This window comes from Schistocerca serialis, chromosome 6 (genome assembly GCF_023864345.2).
Source record: "Schistocerca serialis cubense isolate TAMUIC-IGC-003099 chromosome 6, iqSchSeri2.2, whole genome shotgun sequence".
In the NCBI taxonomy this organism is placed as follows: Eukaryota; Metazoa; Arthropoda; class Insecta; order Orthoptera; family Acrididae; genus Schistocerca; species Schistocerca serialis.
The window spans coordinates 256250076-256273159 of record NC_064643.1 but is presented as its reverse complement, the minus strand read 5'-3'; the positions used below and the strand labels follow the sequence as shown (position 1 = coordinate 256273159).

At 41.1% G+C, this 23084-nt stretch overlaps 1 protein-coding gene across 5 annotated transcripts in view; it reads left to right on the top strand.

Annotated features, from left to right (window-relative positions):
* LOC126484554 (cytosolic carboxypeptidase 1-like) overlaps positions 1-23084 on the top strand; it is a 514320-nt gene that overhangs the window by 196258 nt on the left and 294978 nt on the right. For all 5 annotated transcript variants that reach the window (XM_050108112.1, XM_050108113.1, XM_050108111.1 and 2 more), the window contains exon 16: positions 7213-7430. In XM_050108112.1, coding sequence (XP_049964069.1) covers positions 7213-7430 — 218 coding nt within the window. The remainder of the gene's footprint in view (positions 1-7212; positions 7431-23084) is intronic.

Genomic DNA, 23084 nt, shown 5'->3' with positions numbered 1-23084 from the left:
CAGACATTGCATCAGCTTAAAAATGCTTGGTACACTGGAAAGGAACACCATTTCTTCAGTCGATTCAACGGATGAGCAATGGTTGCAATTTGATGGATAAATGAGTCATAAAATGTAACCTTTTCTCATAAAAACCTGCAGGTTCTTTATATTATTGAGTGTAGGAATATAGAAAATGATGGCCACATACTCTGACATCAATTTAAGACTGTCCCAGCGAAAGATACATCTTATATACTTAATGGAAAGGTGAAAGGAGGAGCATTTTGACAAGCTACGCTTTAACACAGCTCGCAAAAGCACAGGAACTACTCACTGAAGATTGACTATCAGCTCCTCTTGAGGGCATCCTGTGTGATACCAATTCATCGTCTAGGTAACTGATGCATTGTTAAATACTGACAATAGTTTGTTCTAAAAGTTTCTTAATGATTGCTGGTGCATTAGCAGTACCGAAAGCTGACATTGGTAGATACCGTAAGGAGTATTTAATACCAGAATGGCTTTGGAAACCTTGTCCATAGGAATTTGAAAATAAACTTCCAAAAGATCAAACTTAGAGAAGTTAGTGACCCATTTCCAATTTTGAATATAATTCATTGAGCTGCAGAACAAGGTTTAAATCCATACTCAACCAAGTGTTTACCTTCTTTTTGAAGTCCTCGCAAAGACATAACATTCCACTTAGCTTGTGAACAGTGACTTAAGGTGATGCCAGTCTGTTACAAGGAATCAGGGACAGCACTTATAACTCTTACAAGCAATCCAGTTCTACTTGGACTTCATCCCACAAGGGTAAAAGGATTGGAAGGACTCTGAAAATTTTTGGTGCAATGTGGGCAAAAAAATTAGAAACTATTCCTAAGCCTGGAGAAAACAATAATTATATAGGAGACATGCAGATTCAACTTCTGCACATGGAACAGTATTCTGAATTGCTTAAAATGATTTTTGGATAAAGAATCCAAATTTTGTATACTCATCCAGGCCAAATATATTTTCAATTTAGGGTTATGGTTACGTGTTTGTATGTTAATTTCAGAACTAACTGGCCTGGTATTGGACTTTCATGATGAGTTTTAGAAGACTGCATAGCTGCATCTGATAATTTTAAAGGCAGAGATCCCAATTTGCATTATGTAGGGTAATTAATAATTGAGATTGAGGCCACTATATTGAAAAGGAATAATATTATTACCATATGAACTGTTGCAGACAGCATAAGACTGTATGGTGTAATCTTGAAGATGTGCTGTCATTCATTTGTACAGGCACAGTTGAGGGCTCTAACATACATCTGATCCATGATCCTAGTGAAAATTGTGTTGACAGGCATCATTATAATTGGGGAATCACACATACCATGTATAGAAAAATAATCAATACAAATTCACAGTTTACAAAAATTTTGCTGAGGCTGTACAGTAAAACTGTTATGGTGCTGTGTTTGATTTTTGTCCAGTCTTGTGGGAGCTTCTGCACTGCCGTCTGGACTGATCGACATTTCTGGAAATCCATCATCAGGTTGGCCGTAGAGATGGCAGTTCTGGTATCTCAGTCTGTGGCAGTCATAGCCTAAGCTGCTTGAAAAATCTCAAATGCCGTAGCAATACAGAAAATTTTCAGTAAAAAAGGATCTGCCTGCCATATTGCATGAACATGCTGTTCACTATGCAGTACTAATCTAATGACCATGACACATATTAATGATTCTGCTTACAATAATCCAGAACACCACCTTCTACTCAGTCCTTGTTGGTCTGCAATACTTGATTCCTATCAGATGTTGCCTTACGATGTTGATGAAACTCTAAATGAGCAGCTACCATATGCATTTTTATCACAAAGTGTTCACTTGAAAGCGAGTGAATAGAGGTGAGGGGCAGCAGTAATTGGTCAGGTAAAGAAGCCAATTTTTGCACATGATAATAGAGCTGTGGGTTTGTAGATAATAGAAGGGCATGCTGTAGCTCAATGTACTTAATGTCACTTGTCTGGAAATGAAGTGCTAAACATTTTTGCAAAACTTCTTGGTCCTCTTGAGCTTCGTTGAATGGAAGGAAAGTGAGGTAACCAGAAGTGATTGTAGATTGCTGGATCAGTCAGCTTCTGTATGAGATGTTACACTGCTCAAGCTGTTGTTTCCAGAGCTTAAAAAATTGTACATCCCTCTTGGTCGGAACACTAGGCAAAATGGCCTGACAAGACCTATTCCATCTTAGAGCAGATTGCATTTTAAAAAAAAGTGCAAGAGAACACTGTTTGTGGGATCGATTGGGGAGCTCTCAGATATGAACCATACCCTCAGTGCACTTATAGGCCATTAGTCTGTTTACTGAAAATACTACTGCAAGTGATCTAGCCATACATCGATGGTAGAAAGGCTAATCACAGTCCAGGAGAAAAACTATGTAGCACAGGGTTGTTGTCAATAGTACACTGGAGAGCTTGCTGTAAATGTTGGGTTGCTGCAGCAAGTGAGGCCATGGCCATCTGTGGCAGCCCATAAATCTGTTGTAGATGTTTTGCCACTTGACCAGGTGCTGGCAGATAATCCTTTTGCTCCATGCCTACTGACCTCACTAGCTGAATACATGATTGGACTGATTGATCCATCAGTCCATCCAGCAACATTAAAGGGCCAGTGACTTTTGAATGGTTGATGTCTTTCTTTTTTGAGTGGAAATTCTCCCCATCATGACTCTGTCCTATCACATTGTGCAGCACAAGATACTGGCACAGCTATTACGTGCCACAAATCTCTAATCATCATTTTCACTAAAAAAAAAATTTTAAATGTATTTCCATATTCAGTTAGTGAAACAAATGTGGCGTAATTCGCTTGGAAATGTTTAAGTTCATCAGAGGTTGAGGTAGGCAAATCATGAGAAGTCCAAGTACAACCACAAGTGCATTGGCAGCAGATAGAAGTGCAGTCTCTATATCAAACCAAAAACAGTCCAAACCTTTACAGACTTTATAATAAAAAGCACACTGAGATCACTGTAGAACACTGGCACTGGCAGCCACTGCTACTGAATACGGAAAGCTGCAGTTGGCCTTTTATCGACCCTGGTGGTTGCCACAGATCTTATGCCAGCTGTTTTACTGTGTTCCCATCAGACATCATACAGATGATTTATATTCTGTTTTGAAGCTCAGCATTTAATGGGGCTGCTAAAATAGTAGATAAAGGTACACTTCAAGACAAAAAAAATTGATGCACATGCGAGCTAAAGAAATTGGTCACAAAATTATATTCATACAGGTATTAACGGTAAAGACAAAATCACAAACTTTGGCAGCCAAAGGTTAAATGTGTGACTCTGCTGCACAATTTCACCATACAGCTGGCAAGGATGTTAAACAGGGGCATGTTGATACCATGGCATAAAGTCATTGCGCATTTCATTCCATGTTCTCAGTTGGACAGTAACTATGCTTCACACACAGTTGCAGATGTCAGCATTTGAGAGAGGACTTGTAGTTGGGATCAGTTAAGCCAGTTGGAGTAATTGGTGACTCACTCAACATTTGAATAGGAGTGATGGAACTATTTGATGATGTTAGTGGGAATGGGTAATCTTAGTGTCAAGAAGGAAGTGGTCGGCATAGGGAGTGTGGTGTGCATACTGTAAGACCTTCGGTACACACACCATCAGATTATTTGACTTGTCGCTCTAACGAAGTAGGCGAGTGTCAGCAATATGTCTCATGGTCTTATCGTGGCGTGTTTATCTTCTGCCGTTAGGTCAGACGATAGAAATGCCACTTGCACGCTTAGAGTAGCAGATTGATGGTTGCCAACTTTAAACAGAACTTGATTAATTTTCACACACATTTATTAAAATAATAAAAAGCACAGACATTACATAACTTGATTCTGGATGCTGTTTACAATTGACAATCTGAAGTTCCTTTGGTCTTGTTACATTAAGCTTATTCTCACATATCTATAATACTTGACAAAGTGTCTATACATTTATCTTCATGGCTATGTACAGGAATATGATGATCTTATTAGGCGCAGACTGAAACTTGACTATAGACTGGTAAGACTAATGCAGACTGACTAATCGGAGGTCTGTACACTCGTTATAATACCTCACGCACTCAGGTATCACTGCGCGAGTGTGATCCGCGAGGAGAAAAAGTTCTATGTTAGCAGCAATCTCATTGGCTGCGTTACATATTAATACACGGATCGGTGGAAGCAGAATTTGGTCCATCTCTAAGGCAGCGCCATCTCGTAGTGCAGAGACAGACGAGTGCTGCGCCTGCGCTGTTGTGCTTAGCGGGGCATGCTCTAGTGGGAAAGTTATGTACGCGCTGACTACGCGGAACTATGTACACAACAGGGAGACAACAGAACGTGAGGACTGAACAATTGTCAGAGAGGCATTCAGAGCTCCAGAATCATCATCATCATCATCAATATCATCAATCCAACATGCAACTGGTGCTTCAGTGTCTGCAGTGGTAGATGACCCATAGATTGTTACCTGGGAAGAGTGAAATGAGATATCAGGATGTCAATTGATTTGTTTAATTAACTTCTTTATTACCCCGCCCTTGGTCGTAGTACACCAGGAACAGCTTGGTGGAGATGTCCAGTTGCCTCTCATGCGAAACAACAGACGTCTGGCATTGCTGACAATGCAAAGAACAGGGGCGAGCATGGCATCACTATAATGCTGCTGACAGTGACGTCTCCAGCTGCGACCATGATGACAGAGTGGCAGTGCAGTTGACAGTGCTGTGGAGGCAGCCATGAGCTCCCTCGAGAGAGCGGGCAGCTCTCTGCTCCAGCAGTGGCTGCTCTCATGAGCAGGGCAGACTGCACCATCCTGTGGTCGAATAGCAGACACCCTACTGCATTCTGGGATGTTGCTCTGGGTGTCACAGGCTCATGGTGTAGGCTGTGATACTGAGACAAAAATAGTTTAGTACATGGTTGGCTGAGTACTTACATGCTCCAGTCTGTGTTCTTTTAGGGCTTGAGGCACATACTCTAAACATCTCTGTGATGGCAGGTGAGGAAAGCTTCCATCCTTCTGTTAGTGTATTGCAGCATTGGCTGTTGCTATACTGTGTGCATCTGACTCTGCTTCAAAATGCCTTTTGATCATGTTTTGCTTCACAGTGCATAACACACTTGGTTTCCTGTGGCTGGCTCTGTTGCAACTCACTTCCAATCTAGCATACTTTTTGATCTAATACAGTCGGTATGCTACAACAAGGTCCATTAAGAGGCAGCTCACAGAAAGGGGGCTAAGATCACAGCACTCCTTGCACTGACTACCATTGATCTCAATGCACCAACAAGGCCGTTTGCAGTCATGTTGGGCAAATTTGGCCTTGAATCTCATTGACTGGAGTAGAATTATCTTCAGTGGAGATTCCCGCTTCCAACTGCGCCCTGGTCACCGTTGAAAGTATGTCTGGTGATGCCCCAGTTAGCTGTGAGATACCAACTTGACTGTCGACCACCATATGGGCCTGACATCCAGGAGTGATGGTCAGTGATGCCATTTCATTTCATAGCAAGACCCCTTTGGTTGTTATTCCTGATACCATTACGGCACAGCAGTACATGGAATATATTCTACACACTGTTTTATTGTTCTTCATGATAAGGCATCCTGGGCTTAAATTTCAGCAAGATAATGTCCGCCTGCATGTAGTGAGAGTTTCTATTGCTTGTTTTTGTACCGGCCAAACCCTACCTTCATCAGTGAGGCCAACAGATTTTCCCCAACTGAGAATGTTTGGAGTATTATGGGCAGGGCCCTCCAACCAGTTTGGGATTTTGGTACTCTTAGGAGGTACCAGTGGGACAGAATTTGGCATGATGTCTCACAGGATATCCAACAACTCTGTCAATCATTGCCAAGCCAAATAACTGTTTGCATAAGGGCCAGAGGTGGACCAACATGTTACTGATGTCTGACGTGCTCAGTCCCCCCTCCCCCTTGGAGGTTATTTCAGTAAGGTTGATTATGTAAGTTGAAACAAGTATACAGTACTCCTGTAGTGGCCAGTGAGAGAAAATTCATAATGTGAGTTTGTTGCAGTATAATTTTTTTCCATTCCTGCCCTGTACTCATCACACACGTATTCTCAGGTCCAACTGTAGTGCTGCAAAGTTGTATTCCACTTATCAGTCAGCATATTATTATAACCTAAAACACAGGTTTTGGAATTAACTAGATTGAAGATGACATTCCCACTAAAACAAGGTGCTGAGCTTGAAAATCTCCTAGGGTTTGCTGCCAGATCCTAAAATCAACGTGGTCCAATATTTCAGCGATCCAACTGTCTGCCATCTTCAGGAGAATGCTGCTACTGCTACTGCTACTGCTACTGCTACTGCTGAGTCCTGCTGAAAACTGATTCCAAGGTTGCAAGTCATTGTCTTATATAGGCCTCCCTACTGAACACCATGCACGTATCACAGTTGCTGCCCTCCCAAGATGGGGCTGGTGATGCCGCCCTTAGTATAACACCAGTGGCAATGATACATCACACTCAGAGACTATTTTCAAATACTCAGGCTGGCTGCACTGAACAACGTTCTGTTTTGATGGAGGACAGTATCGGGTTCCACGTCCTAAGGGGATAAACCGTTGTCTCTTTTAATCAACTTGTCTGTCAACCTAATTTCAGTTGCCTCTTTATAAACACTGTTCCAAAAACCGAAATTGTTGGCAACTGTTGCAGTTTAGTCAAATTTCATTGCATGCTCTTCATTTAAGCAATGTTCTGCAACCAGCGTGTAAAAATAGTCTTTGAGTGCAACATATCGTTGCTGCTGGTGTTCTGCTAAGGGCAGTGCCATCAGTTCAGTCTTGGACAGCAGCAATTGTGATGGACAGCACATGAGCATGCATGGTACAGAGGACTATATAGGGCAATAATTTGTAGCCTTGGCATCAGCTTTCAGCGGGGCTCGGCAGAAGCAGTGTGCTGCTGAAGATGGTGTACAATTGGATCACAAATATTGAATAGTGTTGACTTTAGGATCTGACAGCAAATGCAATGGGACTCTAAAGACTTGTTTTGTAAGGAAAGGCCACAGTCACAAGCTGCTGAGCTATCCATAGGAGGATATGTTTATGCATTACGTTGTACCTCCTCAAATTATGCAGAAGTCATCTTACTTCATGATGTAAAGCTAATTATTGTAATCTCATTACATTTTGTCTTTTCCAGGTATGAAGCCAATAATGTACTCTGTACAAGAAGCTGTTGCTGGACGTTCTGGGTGGGTGCGTGTTGGCACAGACATTTGCTACTACAGAAACAGCTACCAGAATCCTGCTGGAAAATACAGGACTTATCTGACAACAACTTTTTCTCTCAAGTTCCCACATGCAAACGATATCTGCTATATTGCATATCATTTTCCTTTCACATATTCTCGGTTACTGGTTAGTGATACTTATGTTTTGCAGAATTTGTCTATAAATTACATATGTGACTCATTGTGTCTAATTTTTTAGCTTGCCTTCCTTTATACTTTATTACAATCTTTATTTATTACAGAAACAATTGTATAAAAAAGAACCAAGGATTGCCATCCAGGAACCTCTTTATAAGTGGACCTTAGAAATCTTATTAAGAGAAGTGGATGAATGTAGCCGCCATTTTTGTGTGAGGTTTAGAAAAAAATTACTACCATAATATTGGCTTAAAACAGCTGAAAGGAGAGAGGAGGGGGGGGGGGTGTCAAAACTGGATAAGAAATTTGTGGAGTTCAGATAACAGGATCACTTAGCATTTTGATTTGAGAAACTTGCAAAGCTGACAGAAAAATTTAGCTGACATTTAACATTCAAGATTGGGCAAAGTTAATGCTTCATTTTTTGGAGGAGAGATGACAGCTTACAATTGAATGAATGTCGCACTGTACTAAAAAAGAAAGAAAAGAAGATCCAAAATTCATTGAACCTTCTCACCAAATATTCATTTTTCAAAGTCCTTCTCCACTCATTGCTCCATGCCCTTACTTAAGTGTCAGTTCATCACAATGTTCAGCATAAATGATTTATTTGTTGTGACACAAACACTTTAGTTAATAAAAGAATCAAAGGTTTGGTTCTGGGAAAATACGAAAATAAAGATTATAAATAAAAAACATGAAGTATTAAGTTACTTAGCCTATTTTGTATGGTGCAAGTAAATATTCTAAGGCTTCTCAACAGGCAATTCATTCAAAGTTGTCATCCATTTTAAAGATCCCTTGGGGTAATTCATAACAATAGCTGTCTCACCAACATAAGTGAAGAGCGGTGAGAAGCGAGCAGGTATAAGCTGTGCATCACCAATCAGGTGACAGTAACTTTCAGGGAGTATATCTTACCAGAGACAAAGTTGTAGTAGGTAGCGGAATGAGGATCTATAGAATGAATATTACAGCAATCCCATAATTTAGATATGAGCTGAATAATTACTGTAAAGGGAAAGGCAGAATGATTCCCCCTGTTAAGTACAGTTGGAGGTTAACATTCAGGTAATTGATGGAAATAAGTGACAGTTTAAAAAGTTCTTATTTTTACTTTGATATAATTTTTGAAACTGACATGCAATGGCTGCTATCACTGACCAAATGTTGTTTTTGTTTTTACATATCACTTTCAAGTGAAATCACTGCATTTGAACCAGATTTTCCTTTAGACTTCCGTCATTCCGGATGTCCCATGCCATCATGTCATTTGCCACATTTTCCACATTTTTCTCTAATTACAAATTTAAAAGTGCATCTCATATTGTTATCTGATGAACACTTATGTAATAAGTGGAGATATGTAATATCTCCAAAGAAAAAATTCATTGTATTATATCAGGACCTAATTATGACCAATTTACATTCTAGGGACTCCCAATAACAGGAATATGTACAATTCAGCTATGAATATGATATTAGCATGAAATATAATGGCACCTTATTCTGTAGTAAAGCACACACTATCCTTATCATCTGGTGCTGTAACAGCTTTCATAGAATTATTGCATATTTGTCAACATTCATTGTAACAAAGAGAATCTAAAGACTCACACCACAGTCATAGAAATGAAATGGAAATTTCAAACAACGGGGACACCAAGTTAAAATATTAACAATCTTAGGAAAAGGATAGACTGCTTCGTTGTGCCTGTCTGCAACTCACCAGATCATCTTTACAGTGAGTAGCAATCTATCCTTTTCGTAATAGTGTTGCAATAGAAATTTCTCAGTTTCAAATTGTGGATTTATTGCACAAAAGATCCCAGTAATGACAAAGTATTGGGTAACACTCATTTCACAAGACTTTCTGCAAATGTGATATTATTTTGATGTCACACACAGTATCAATAATTGCAGAAATTGCAGTCAACAAGGAAAGAATATGAATGTCGTTTTACTTTCAGACATTTAAGCTGTCCTCCCAGGTTTCTTCTTCCTTGTCATAAATACCTGCTGTTTATTTCAGAACTTGTAGCAATTTCCAAGTGTGTGGTCAGGCAGAAACCTGAGAGGACTGATTAAATGTCTATGAATAAAACGAACAGCAGTAACATTCGTATTCTTTCCTGCTTATGTTCTTTGCTGCTTGTTTTACTCACAGAAATTTTGGATGTCCTCTAGGATCTTGCCATACCACACACTCAGAAATCACCAAATATTTATGTCATCCTTTTTTCTCTGAAATGTAAATAACATCGAATACTGCAGAACATGCGTCTTAGATTCGTAAGAAAGGCCAGGAATGTGTTAATGATGTTAAGATGAAAGAAAAAATATTTGCATGTAGCAGGATGCGAACCTACTCTTTAAACACGATAAACGATGACGTTCTCCATTAGGCTAGAACTTAGTCATGTGATATTAACCTCCTGTCAAGGTTGTTATAATATTTCTTGGAGGCTCATATCATTGATGCATTATTATCTGACATTTAATGGCGATTGTGACATTTTTGTGATAAATTTTCAGTGTGCTGTTTCAATGTAAGATATAATACAAATGTGCCTCGTGCTTAGTTTGTAAATAATTGATGATAACAACTTGCTCCAGCAAGAGCATTAACCATTGATAAATCATTAAGTGATATTTAATTATAGCAATAATTATAATAAATCAAACCAAGAATGAAGTGTTCTTATCTAACTCCGATACACATGCATGAAGTTTTGTGGGAGGCCTGTGTCAAACTGTAATGAAAGTCTATAGCTGTTCCTGCAGTTGTTGACGTTGCACTTGATGTCAAAATGGTGTCACATTTGCAGAAAGTCTTTGAAATGAGTGCTACCTCAGATTATTGAGTCCACTGGCAAGAAACTTGGCTTCAGGTAACTACAGAATATTGCTCAAGGTATACTGGGTTGTTGTTCTTCTGTTCTTCCATTTCCAATATTTTCAATTTACCTTTTCTACGGTAAATGATTGTGAAAGACAGGTCTACTGAATAACTAGACACAATTCCAGCAATTAATGGAGGAGATAAAAAAGAAAAAAATGGCAGCTTGGACAGCATAAGTGGTAACAATCATAATAAATTTGGTCTTTTCCCTTAAAAGAGGTTTCCATTAAATGGTTTGTAAAAAATGAAGGAAATAAGGAAAATTAACTTCTCATATAACTTTGTGAAATTGAAGAACCTAAATATGTGCTGTGTATAACAAAACATATTTTAGAAATTAAAAAAAAAGCAACAAATGCACCCAGAGGAGTATGAGTTAGTCTCATTCTATCATTCACATGTGGTTTACTTAAATGGGATTATGAAGGTGAACCTGTAGGGATGTGGAGTGAGCGAATAGACGAGGGTATTTCGGAAAGTAAAGATACACCGTACGCCAGAGGAACAGAAGATTTTTGGTAAGCAAGTTGGCAGCACTGGTGTTAACCTTGAACCATTAGCTTTCTCCTCGTGGTCGTTTGGCAGTTGAACGTAGCTTCTGGTTGGAGTAGGTCATGTTTAAAATGGCTGCGCTGAATCGGAATCGTGCCAAATGCGAAGTGCGCGTGGGTTTATCACCATACACCTGAATCTAAGCAACAATCAATGCAATGGTGCCATTTGAATTCACCAAAAGCCAAGAAATGCAAAACGTCGATTTCAGCAAACAAAATCATGGCTTCTGTTTTTTGAGACGGACAAGGCATTCTTCTGTTGGAATTTATGCCTCCTGTAACAACAATTAATGCTGCTGCATATTGACAGACATTGAAACGTCTTCGAAGGGCAATTCAAAACAAACCCAGGGGAATGCTGACAAGTGGAGTCCGCTTGCTTCATGGCAACGCTCGGCCTCGCACAGTGCTCGTAACAAAGCACTACTCTAACAATTCAGATGGGACATATTGGACCATCCGCCATACATCCTGGACCTTGCACCCACTGACTTGCATGTCTTCCATTACCAGAAGTCACATCTTGGTGAAAAATCATTCCACTACGACGAAGAGATCAAAGATGAAGTTGAAATGGTGGTTCTGACAATAGGTGGCAACCTTCTATGACTGTGGGGTGCAAAAGCTTGTGCACCAACTTAACAAATGTTTGGATAATGGGGATGATTATGTCGAAAAATAACAAATAATCCAGTTAATAAGATGTAACTGATGTTTTCTAAATAAATGTTCTATTTAAGGACTGCGAGCCGTTGTATCTTTACTTTTCGAAATGCCCTCGTAAATATTAATGGGCAGAAGCAACTACTGCTGGCTGCTTTCATAAAGTATACTAATAACAAATTATGACTAGCACTAATCTACTCACTTTGATAATTAGGAGAATTAGGAGGAAAACATCTACTTTGAAAAATCACTGCACCTTGTCTTACACTTTTCAACTCTTGTTCCAATTTAAAACTTAAATTCATTAATGGAACTTTACGCAGACCACTATCAGCTGTCTGTCTGTGCAAAGTAAAAATCTACCTCTACCTGATAAAAGTATAAGAATTCTCCAGGATTTACATCCGTAAGTCCAAATATTCTTATAAATTGGTGATGGAGTGGCTAATGAGGTATTCCTTACTATGTTTCCAAATATTTGGGATTTTCAGTTTCGTGCCTAATATCTACTGGCAATCTGATACACACTTTTGCATCAGAATATAAAACTGCATTCAGAAACTGGAGAAGTACATATAGTCTATATGAAAATTATTTTTAAGGCGATGGAAACTCCATGTGTGAAAATCAAACATGTAGGAAAAGACAGTTGCTACCTACCATCAAGAAGACACATTAAAGTTGCGGACAGGCAGAATTACAAGGCACCTACACAAAACTTTCAGCCGCAGGCTTCATCAGTAAAAGAGAAACAGACACACATGCCATTCATACACACGAGCAAGCACACCTGATGCACAAATAACTGCCATCTCCGGCACCTCAGGCCCGAGTGGAGCATTCACACACACAAGCAAGCACACCTCACACTCAATTGACTGCCAACTCCGGCAGCTCGGGCCCAATGGGACGGCAGCAGCAAATGGCGGGGGGGGGGGGGGGGGGGGGGGGGGATAGTAGTATAGGTATAGGGTGGAGCGAGAGAGAAACAGGTGGGGGTGTCAGAGGAATGCTGTCTGGCAGAATGTGCAGGCACTAGAATGCCAGCAACCACAACATCAGGAGGTAGTGGGGCAGGGGGTTGTGTGGGAGGGGAGGGGAGGGGGGGGGGGGAGATGAGAATGAGGAGGAGACAATAGGACAGAGTGGGTGGAAACTGTTGGGTCGAGGGTATGAGAACATTGTATTACCATAGGTTGAGGCTGGAATAATTACAGGAGCGGAGAAAGTGTTGTAAGGATAACTCTCACCTGCAAAATTCAGAAACACTGCTGGTGGAGGGGAGGATCCAGATGGCTCAGGTAGTGAAGCAGCCATTGAAATCAAGCATTTTAAGCTCAGCAGCATGTTGTGACACAGGGTGGTCTACTTTGCTCTAGACCACAGTTTGACGGTGGCCGTTTATCCTCTTGGACAGTTGACTGGTAGCCAGACCAGTATAGAAAATGGTGTAATGATTGCAGCAGAGCTGATAAATGACATGGCTACGTTCATAGGTGGCTCGGCCCCTACGGAGTAGGATAAACCTGTGACAGGACTGGAACTGCAAGTGCTGGGTGGATGCATTTGGGTAGGTCTGCACCTGGGTCTTCCACAGGGGTATGATCCCTATGGCAGTGGGTTGGGATTGGGAGTGGCATAGCGATGAACTAAGATTATGTAAGTCTGCAGGATTTTGTGTCTGTTGTCACTAAAGTTAGTCTTCTGGGTTGTTAGGCCCTGTCATATTTCCTCTAAAATAATTGATGTTTTGGCCTGTCTGCTGCGATCTTCTTCAGGCTCTGCATTCGGGAGGACAACGGTTCAATCCCGTGTCTGGCCATCCTGATTTAGGTTTTCCATGATTTCCCTAAATTGCTCCAGGTAAAAGCCAGGATGGTTCCTTTGAAAGGGCACGGCCGACTTCCTTCCTTAATCTGATGAGACCGATGGCCTCGCTGTCTGGTCTCCTCCCCCAAACAACCCAACCCCAACTCTTCAGGCTCTTCCGGCGTGCAATATTGCTAGAATACTGTCGGAGACTAGTGTCGTGTTTTCTTATAAAGGGAAATTTTCCCGTATTTGTGCTGGAGAAGTGGGAGTACTGGTTAAAATTCTTGTGGCTACCATTGGTGGGCCATCGTCATAGGCTAATATTCCTGCACTTATGCAGTAGAAGGGCATTATTGGTTAAACTCTTGTGGATACTATTGGTGGCCCATCATCAATGGATAGAAAGGTACTATTCCGCATTTAAGCTGTAAAAGGGTTATTGCTTAAAATTCCTCCTACTGCTATTGGTTGGCCATCATTGGCTATACACAAAACGGACAGAGCTGGAGAGGGAGAATGTTTACCCAAAATATTTTTGTCCACAGATATGACTTGCAGCGCATTGTTTGTCACTTGCATGCCACTGCCGCATATTCACTTCCTTGATTGGGGGGGAGCCATGATGGGGAACCCTATAGCCATCCTGTCTACTGAAATTACATGCTTTCTTGGAAATTTCAACCGCTTTTCAGATCTTTTTCCGTCAATGTTTGTGTTCTTAGCCAGCACACATAGCCGGCCGGTGTGGCTGTGCGGTTCTAGGCGCTTCAGTCTGGAACCGCGTGCCCGCTATGGTTGCAGGTTCGAATCCTGCCTCGGGCATGGATGTGCGTGATGTCCTTAGGTTAGTTACGTTTAAGTAGTTCTGAGTTCTAGGGGACTGGTGACCACATATGTTAAGTCCCATAGTGCTCAGAGCCATTTGAACCAGCACACGTATGTTTTTAAAATTGATGTGAGAGCCACAGTTCTCATGATGTTCCACTACAGCCGATTTTACACTTTGTTTTGGCTGCGTGTGCCATTTTTGTTTTGTAATGCGTTCTTTAGCAGTTCTTGCCATTTTGCCTACATACACTTTGCCACAGCCACGTGTCACTTGATAGATGCCTGCATTGTGGAGGCAATTGTAGTGTCCCCAGAATTTTACGAAAGTCTGGAGACACTTGTGTTCCAGCCGTTTCGAACACGCGTTATTTTAAAGCAAGGCGTAAGGATGAGCATGGGATACTGCACCCATTTATTGTTTCTGCAGGCAAAACTGGAAGGGAGATAATTCGTCGGCACTGGCAAGTGTTCAGCGCGACCTGCCAAGAATAAGCAAATACGGCCCGGAAGCTCCGTGGCTGGCTGCAAAGAGTAATATAGCCTTGTATTGTTAAAAACAACTGGAGAGACTCGAAATAATGACTGTTTATTAGGTGTTGAACTGCTATTGAGAGTACATGGACTGGACATGGATAGTCAGCCACGATAAAAGCTTATGTATTAATTGTGTTCAAAAATGTGTAATTATCTGATTCTGGGTGCCCGTAATGTGTGGGCTTACGTCATAAAGTTTAGTTGTTTTTTTGTACAAAGTGGAAATAAATATGTTCTGGTGCATTGAATGATATTCCAAGAGTAGCATATTTTTTAAATAAGAAGAGAGAGAGCGAGAGAGTGAAAATTTCCCCCTCCTAGCAGTGAAAACTTCAGAGAAGCGTCCGGTGCTAGCAGAAGACATCGGCGCTGCAAGAAAGCAGAACCAGCATTCTTCTACAAGTAAGTCCACGAAAATGCTTAAGCTGTATAGAGAGAGCTTAACATTACACCGGGCCACCACACATTCAGGTGCATCCATTTTTCATCGAAAAAAATCTTTTATTTTATTTTGACTAAAGAAAAATGTCTGGATACCATTTTTCTTTAGAATTCTGCTTTTGTGGTCAGTGACCCCAAAAACAAACGGTATCCTAACAGAGTGAGAAGGTGGTTCCTCATCATTCTTATGAGCGTGATTAACTTTCCACCTAAAAGCCCTGTCGATTGAACAAGGAGGACACTGAAAGCAAATGGCTATGATAGTTGTTCAATCGACAGGGCTTTTAGGCAGAATATTAATCACACTAATAAGAATGACGAGGTTGCCTTCACACTCGTTTCTGGGGTCACTGACCGTATAAGCAGAATTCTAAAGAAAGATGGTATCTGTGGTGTCACCGTCAGACACCACACTTGCTAGGTGGTAGCCTTTAAATCGGCCGCGGTCCGTTAGTATATGTCGGACCCGCGTGTTGCCACTATTAGTGATTGCAGACCGAGCGCCGCCACACGGCAGGTCTAGAGAGACTTCCTAGCACTCACCCCAGTTGTACAACTGACTTTGCTAGCGATGGTTCACTGACAAAATACGCTCTCATTTGCCGAGACGATAGTTAGCATAGCCTTCAGCTACGTCATTTGCTATGACCTGGCAAGGCGCCATGTTCAGTTACTATTGATATTGGGAATAAGGTACAGTCAAGAGCGATGTTCACCATTTATGGATTAAAGTTAAGTATTCCACCAGCTACGTCCGTTTTTCTAGATTCTAATTTCCTTGACCTGTTCCAGACCTCACGCCAGCCTGCGTGAGCTAAAACGCGTGCCTTTCAGCTTCCTCTAATAATACGGTGTTGGCTCTCCTGCCAACCCACAACAGTATCCAGACATCTTTCTTGGCGTGTGGCTGTGGCAAAGTGTATATAGGCAAAATGGGAAGAACTGTTAAAAAATGCATTAAGAAACACAAATAGCACATGCTGCTAAAATGAAGTGTAAAATCAGCAGTAGCAGAACATCATGAGAACTGTGGCTCTGTCATCAGTTTTAATAATGTATGTCTGCTGACCAAGGAAAGAAACATTTATAGAAGAAAGGTCCAAGAAGCGATTTAAATTGCCAAGAATGCATGTAATTTCAATAGAGAGGATGGCTATAGGGTTCTGATATTGTGGCACCCCTCCCCTCCCCTCCCCCCCCTCCCACCAAGGAAGTGAATATGTGGCCACGGCGTGTGAGCGACATAATCAGTGCGCTGTAAGTTACCTCAGTGGACAAAAAAATTTTGGGTGAACACTCCCCATCTTCAGCTCTGTCCCTTTAGCATATAGCCAGTGATGAGATCCAACCAATAGCAGTAGGAGGAATTCCAAGCAATAACCCTTCTCCATCTTAAGTGTGGAATAGTACCTTTATATCCAAAGATGATGGGCCACCAATAGTATCCACAAGAGTTTAGCCAATAATACCCCTTTTCTGCATAAGTGCAGGAATATTAGCCTATCGCAATGGCCCACCCATGGTAGCCACAAGAATTTTAACCTGTACTCCCACTTCTCCAGAACAAATGTAGGAAAACTCCCCTTTATAAGAGTGGTCTCTGACAGTGTCTAGCAGTAGTGGACACCAGAAGATCCTGAAGAAGATTGCAGCAAAGGGGTTAAAATGTTGATTATTTTAGAGGAAATAGGATGCGCCCTAACAACCCAGAAGATTTTAACTTTTGTGACAATGGCCACAAAAGTCTGCAGACTCACGTAATCTTAGTTTATCCCTATGCCACTCCCAATCCCAACCCATTGCCACAAGGATCATATCCCTGCGGAATACCCAGGTGCAAGACCTACCCAATACATTCACCCAGCACTTACAGTTCCAGTCCTGTCACAAGTTTATCCTACTCCGTAGGGGCCGACACCTGTGAAAGTAGCCATGTCATTTACCAGCTCTGCTGCAATCATTGCACCATTTTCAGTAATGGTGTGACTACCAATCAGCTGTCCACCAGGATAAACAGCCACTGCCAAACTGTGACCAAGAGCAAAGTTGACCACCCTGTGGCACAACATGCTGCTGAGCACAAAATGCTTGATTTCAATGGCTGCTTCACTACCCACCCAACTGGAGCCTCCCCTCCACCACCAGCTTTTCTCAATTGTGCAGGTGAGAGTTATCCCTACACCACATTCTCCACTCCCATAATCATTCTGGCCTCAGCCTATGGTAATATAGTGCCCTCACGCCCTCGACCCAGCAGAAGGTTCAACCCCCCCCCCCCCCCCCCCCCTTGTCGTATCATCTCCTCCCCATTCTCATTTCCCAGCCTCTTTGTTTGTCTCTCTCTGCCAACACACCTGCCCTTCTTTCCCCCCTCCTCTCCTTTTTCATTCCTTTTTCCTCCACAATCCTGCCCCACTACCGCCCAATGCTGCACTTATTGGCATTCTAGTCCCTGTACACTACACCAGTGTGTGTTCCTCCCCTCCCTCCTCCCGTTCCTCTGTTCCCCCCCACCCATACACTACTACCCCTCCCTCTCCCATCCAGATTGCTGCTGCCATTCCACGTGATAGTTGCATTTGCGCCTGAGCTGCCGGAGTTGGCAGTAATGTGTTCATGAGGTGTGCTTGCTTATGTATATGAATGGTGCGTGTTTCTCTTGATGAAGGCTGTTGCTGAAAGCTGTTGCTGAAAGCTTTGTGCAAGTGTATTTTAATTGTGCCTGTCTATGACTTAATGTGTCTTCTTTACAGTAAGTAGCAACCCATCTTTTCCTACACTGTGGAAAGTTACTTATACTTTTAATATTGTGGCTGTGAATAACAGTTCATCCTTAACTCAGTCTTGTTATTAACCACAAATACCATTGGGGGGGGGGGGGGGGGGGGAGGGGGGGAGTCATGTATTGGCACAAAGTGTGTCGATTTTGAAGTTCCTGAAGGCATTGGGTTATCAACTTTACACATATTCTTACTGCACAATTCTGTAGGATAAATACTTTTTGGGCATAAGCTCAATGCCCCAGAAGATTAAACCATAGGACAGATCTATAATTGAAAATATGCAAATACGGTAGCAATCCTTTCTGTAGATCAGTAACAGGGAGAGAGATTTCTGATTACTATCAGGCAGAACTGAGGTTCTTTTTTTATAAAATTATCTACGTGCTGCTGCCACCTCAGTTTATTATCCACATGGAGACTCAGTAACTTCACACATGCACCTCATCTAGGATATCCCCATTGATTTCTACTTCTGGTGCCAGTAAGTTATTTTTATGTAAAAAATTGTATAATATGATGACGTAGTGGAAAAATTTTTACAATATTGCTTATAGTGCATTTTAAAGTCTTGACTGAAGCTAGTCCTCCTGCTGCTGCATGCATTAATCCCAGATGTTTTTCTCGTCTTCCAGTGTAATTTTCGTTTTGCCAGTTTTAAAGGAAAAAGTGGTTTCATAATGTTGTAAGAGTGTGTTTAAGAAATAATTAAATTTAATACTTACTGTGTGTCCTCCATCAACTTCTTCCCATTTCTCAGCCTATAAATTCTCCCTACATAATGTAGCTGCCTCAACATTTAAATGTGCTGTGGGATTTCGTGTTTCCCCAGTTGATAGCTCAGCAGATATTTTTGACAAACGTTCTTAGACTGTAGAAAAGGGAGCTCTTGATGTGAAAGGGGTGACAGCTGTCAAAGTGTAGATAATATTATATAGGGAATGGTTTCATATTGGCTACAGTTTGGATGTGGGCTTCAGTCATCAGGAGGTCAATGTCAAGGTGGTACCTTTGGATTTTTCAAAACAACAAGGTGAATTGGAGTTAAGAAAAAGAGTTAAGCTATTGTAGGAAGAATAGTATGTAGTGCTTCCTTACAATGAGTTTGTACTACAAAGATGCTATCAATAAATATATACTTTATGGTCCTGTCGGCAGCATTAAATATTTCAGTTCCCGAAGGTAGGTACATGTTAACAATTGTGTCTCATAATTTTATAGAACTGCTATCTTGTATGTTTCCAAGTCTCTTACTGAAGTGCAGTACTCAGAGCTGTCCAAAGCAGTAATCATTTAAGTCAATGACAAGCAATTTTTCCACATCTTTTATGTCCAAACACTCCCCGTTCCGCACAATACACCTGAAATAACGTGAAACTTACTTGTATCCATGTAGCTGCAGCTGTTAAAGTTCTGCAACCTGTGTGTGAGTGTGTGTGTGTGTGTGTGTGTGTGTGTGTGTGTGTGTGTGTGTGTGTAGGCTGTTGTTGTTTTTGTTGTTGTGTGTTTTCTGCTTCTGACAAAAAACTCTGAAATATTTCTGGCATTCTTGCTCATTGTGCCTCCTTTGTGTGGTGAGTTGCAATCTATCCTTTCCGTATTGTTACTATATAACATAAAATAAATATGAGCTCCATAATAAAGGATTTGTCTGACCGTGAGGGTCAAATGGTGGCATTAAGGCATCCCCACCTATCAAGTTTAGCTGAGATCAGAAAAACACAGTTTGACAGGAAAATAAATTCTGACTTCATACTTCACCAAAGACTCACAGTGGGTGAGAAATTTAATTATTTGCTAAAAATTTTCTTACAGCATAATGAGTCTAGGTTACATTTGGAAGAAATCTGGTACCATTATGGTGGAAGCTGAGAGAAAGCATGGCTAATATCTGAGATCTTGAGCCATGAAGAGGAGGAACCATTTTTATGCAGTGGATTAAGCTCTAATCAAGACCTAAGAATCCACTACACCTACATGCGCATACATACTCTGCACCACTTCATGATGTGTAGCAGATGATACCCTGTACCATTACACTACCTTTTCCACTCACAAATAAAGTGAAGAGAAAAAAGTCTGTTTGCTTCCTTATGAACCTTAATTTCTTGTATCTTCATGGACCTTATGCGAAACATATGTTGCCGGCAGTAGAATCATTCTCCAGTCAGCTCCAAATGTCAGTTCTCTAAATTTTCTCAGTAGTGTCCCTTGAAAAGGATGTCGCCTCCCCTCCAGGGATTACCATTTGAATTCTCAGAGCATCTTTGTAATAACTGCATGTTGTTCAAACATACTGGTGAGAAATCTAGCAACCTACCTCTGAATTTCTTTGATGTCTTCCTTTAATCTGGCCTGTTGGGGATCCCATACCCTTGAGCAGTACTCGGGAATGGGTCACACTAGTGTTTTGTATGCAGTCTCCTTTACAGATCAACCACACTTTCCCAAAATTCTCCCAATGAACCTAATTCAACCATTTGTTTTCCCTGCCACAATCATCACATGCTCGTTCCATTTCACATAACTTTGCAACATTATATCCAGGTATTTCAATAGTGTGACTGTGTCAAGGAGGAAACTAGTAATGTAATGTCCAAACATTATAAGTTTGTTTTTCCTTCTCATCCACATTAGCTTACATTTTTTTTTACATTTATAGCTAGCTACCATATATCACACTGACTAGAAATTTTGCCTAAGTCATCTTGTTTCCTCCTAATTCACTCAACTTCAAAATATTCCCATACACTACAGCAAACAATCACAGATTGTTGCCCACCCTGTCTGCTAGATGATATATGTATACAGAAAATAATACCTGTTCAATCGCAGTTCCCTGGGGCACTCTTGCTGGTACCCTTGCCTCTGATGAACACTAATCATCGAGGATAACATTTGGGTTCTGTTACTTTAGAAGTCTGCAAGCCACTCACTTATCTGGGAGACTATTCCATGTGCTCATGCCTTCATTAACAGTCTGCAGTGTGGCCCCATGTGAAATGCTTTTCAGAAATCTAGAAACATAGGCTCTGGCTATTTGCCCTTCATCCATAATTCACATTATGTCATGTGAGAAAAGAGCAAGCTGAGTTTCACATGAGTGATGCTTTCTAAAACCATGCTTATTAATGAACATAAGATTCTTGATATCAGGGAGAATATGTTCAAGAATTCTGCAGCAAACCTATATGAAGGATATTTGACTGTAATTTTGCAGGTCCACCCTTTTACCCTTCATACATATACTTAGAAAGTGCCTGCAGAGAGATTTTGTGCTGGGCGAGATATTTATGTTAAATGCAAGGTAAATATGGGCCTAGTGCCATAGAATACTCATCGAAAAACCGAGTTGGGATTCCATCTGTAATTGGTGACTACTTTGTTTGCAGCTTTTCCTGTTGTTTCTCTACATCAGCGATGCTTATTATTATGCCATTCATATGGTGTCTGTTCGTGGTCAAATGACAGTATGTTTGCACAATTCCCCTGCATGAATGATTTCTTAAGTGTGAAATTTTTGCTATGTTCAGCTGCCACACCAGAATGGTCAATGAGTATCTGGGTGGAAGCCTTAGACCTACTTGATGATTTTACATAAGACCATAATTTTCTCATATTCTTGGCCAGATTTTTTGTTAAGGTATGATGGTGGTGGTAGTTGCATGCTTTGCACAAAGATCTTTTCACAGATGCTCGAATCTCTGATAACCTTTGCCTGTTGTTAATTTGTGCAGTCTCTTTTGAACTGAGAGTTCAACAGCCTTTGCTTCCTCAGCATTTTCTTAATTTCGTTGTTAAACAGTGGTGTGTCTTTTTTGTCATTAATCCACTTTCTAGGTACACAGTTCTTCAGACTATGATTGGCAATCCATTTAAACTTTGCCCATAATTCCTCTGCATCCATCTCACTGGAACTATGTGGTATTAGTTCATTGTCTAAGTGAGATGCCTTGCTAATTTGCTCTTTCTGGCAAAAATACTCTGCTAGCTTTCTTGACAGCATTACTAACTTTTGTAACCATAATCGCTATGATATCATGATTACTAATTCCTCTCTCTGTACTGATGCTGTCGATAATGCTTAGCCTGTTTGTAGCTATGGGGTCTAAAATATTTTCGTCGGATATCGGCTGCCAAATTAGTTGCTCAAGAGAGTTGTGGAAGACATGTTCAAAGTACTTCACAAGAGTGTGTGTCTGTACCCTCTGTAGTGAATCCACAGATGCCCCAGTCTGTACCCTATAGGTCAAACCTGTCTCCAGTTAGTGTTGCATGATCTAGGTATTTATGCGCTACTGGCTGTAGATTTTCCTTAAATGACTCTATAACTATCAGAGTGAAATCGAGTAGCTGGTAGAAACATCCAACAATTAACTTGGTTTCACATAGACCAGTTATACATGACCAGATAACTTCACCATCACACTAAACTTCAATCGCAATAGCCAATATTTTTGTTAACTGCAATGAACATTCCTCCTCCTATGACATCTGATATGTTTTTCTGATATACATTCCATGACCCGCTAAATATCTCAGACCGTTCTGCTTAGGTTTCAGCCAGCAATGAGGCCCAAGAATAATTTGAACATGAGAACTTACCTGGAGGGCAGGAAGTATTTTATATGATTTTTATAAAAATTTTATTTCAGTACCTAGCTTTATATCCATTGGCTTTGGCCATGTACGTGAATGTCACATATATTGCACACATCTCCTCCTTGCTTCTCTTTGGTGGGTTGTGCTTGGCTACCATGGGGCCCAGCCTTTGCAGTACCTTTTCCCTTCTGTGCTGCATGTCCGTCATCTTGATAGTCCCCCCTCCCCTTGGGGAACATGTCTCATGTCTGGGACTTTTTGGGAATGTGTTCTGCATTTTCAGTTCTCTCCACTGTTTTTTTTCCCTTTTTTTTCTTTGTTCGTTCAGCTTCTATCCTTCCTCTGCTTTGGCATTGAGGTTCCTCTTTTTCTTCTTCCTTCCTGTGCGCTCCTGAAGGCTGGCCCACGTGTCTGATGCGTAACCGGTGACTAGGTAATGCATAATTTCCAGCCCCAGGTTGACAGGTAGGGTTTGCATGTACCCCTGGTACAGGCCAGGCCCAGGAAGTGGTGACTGCCTGAGC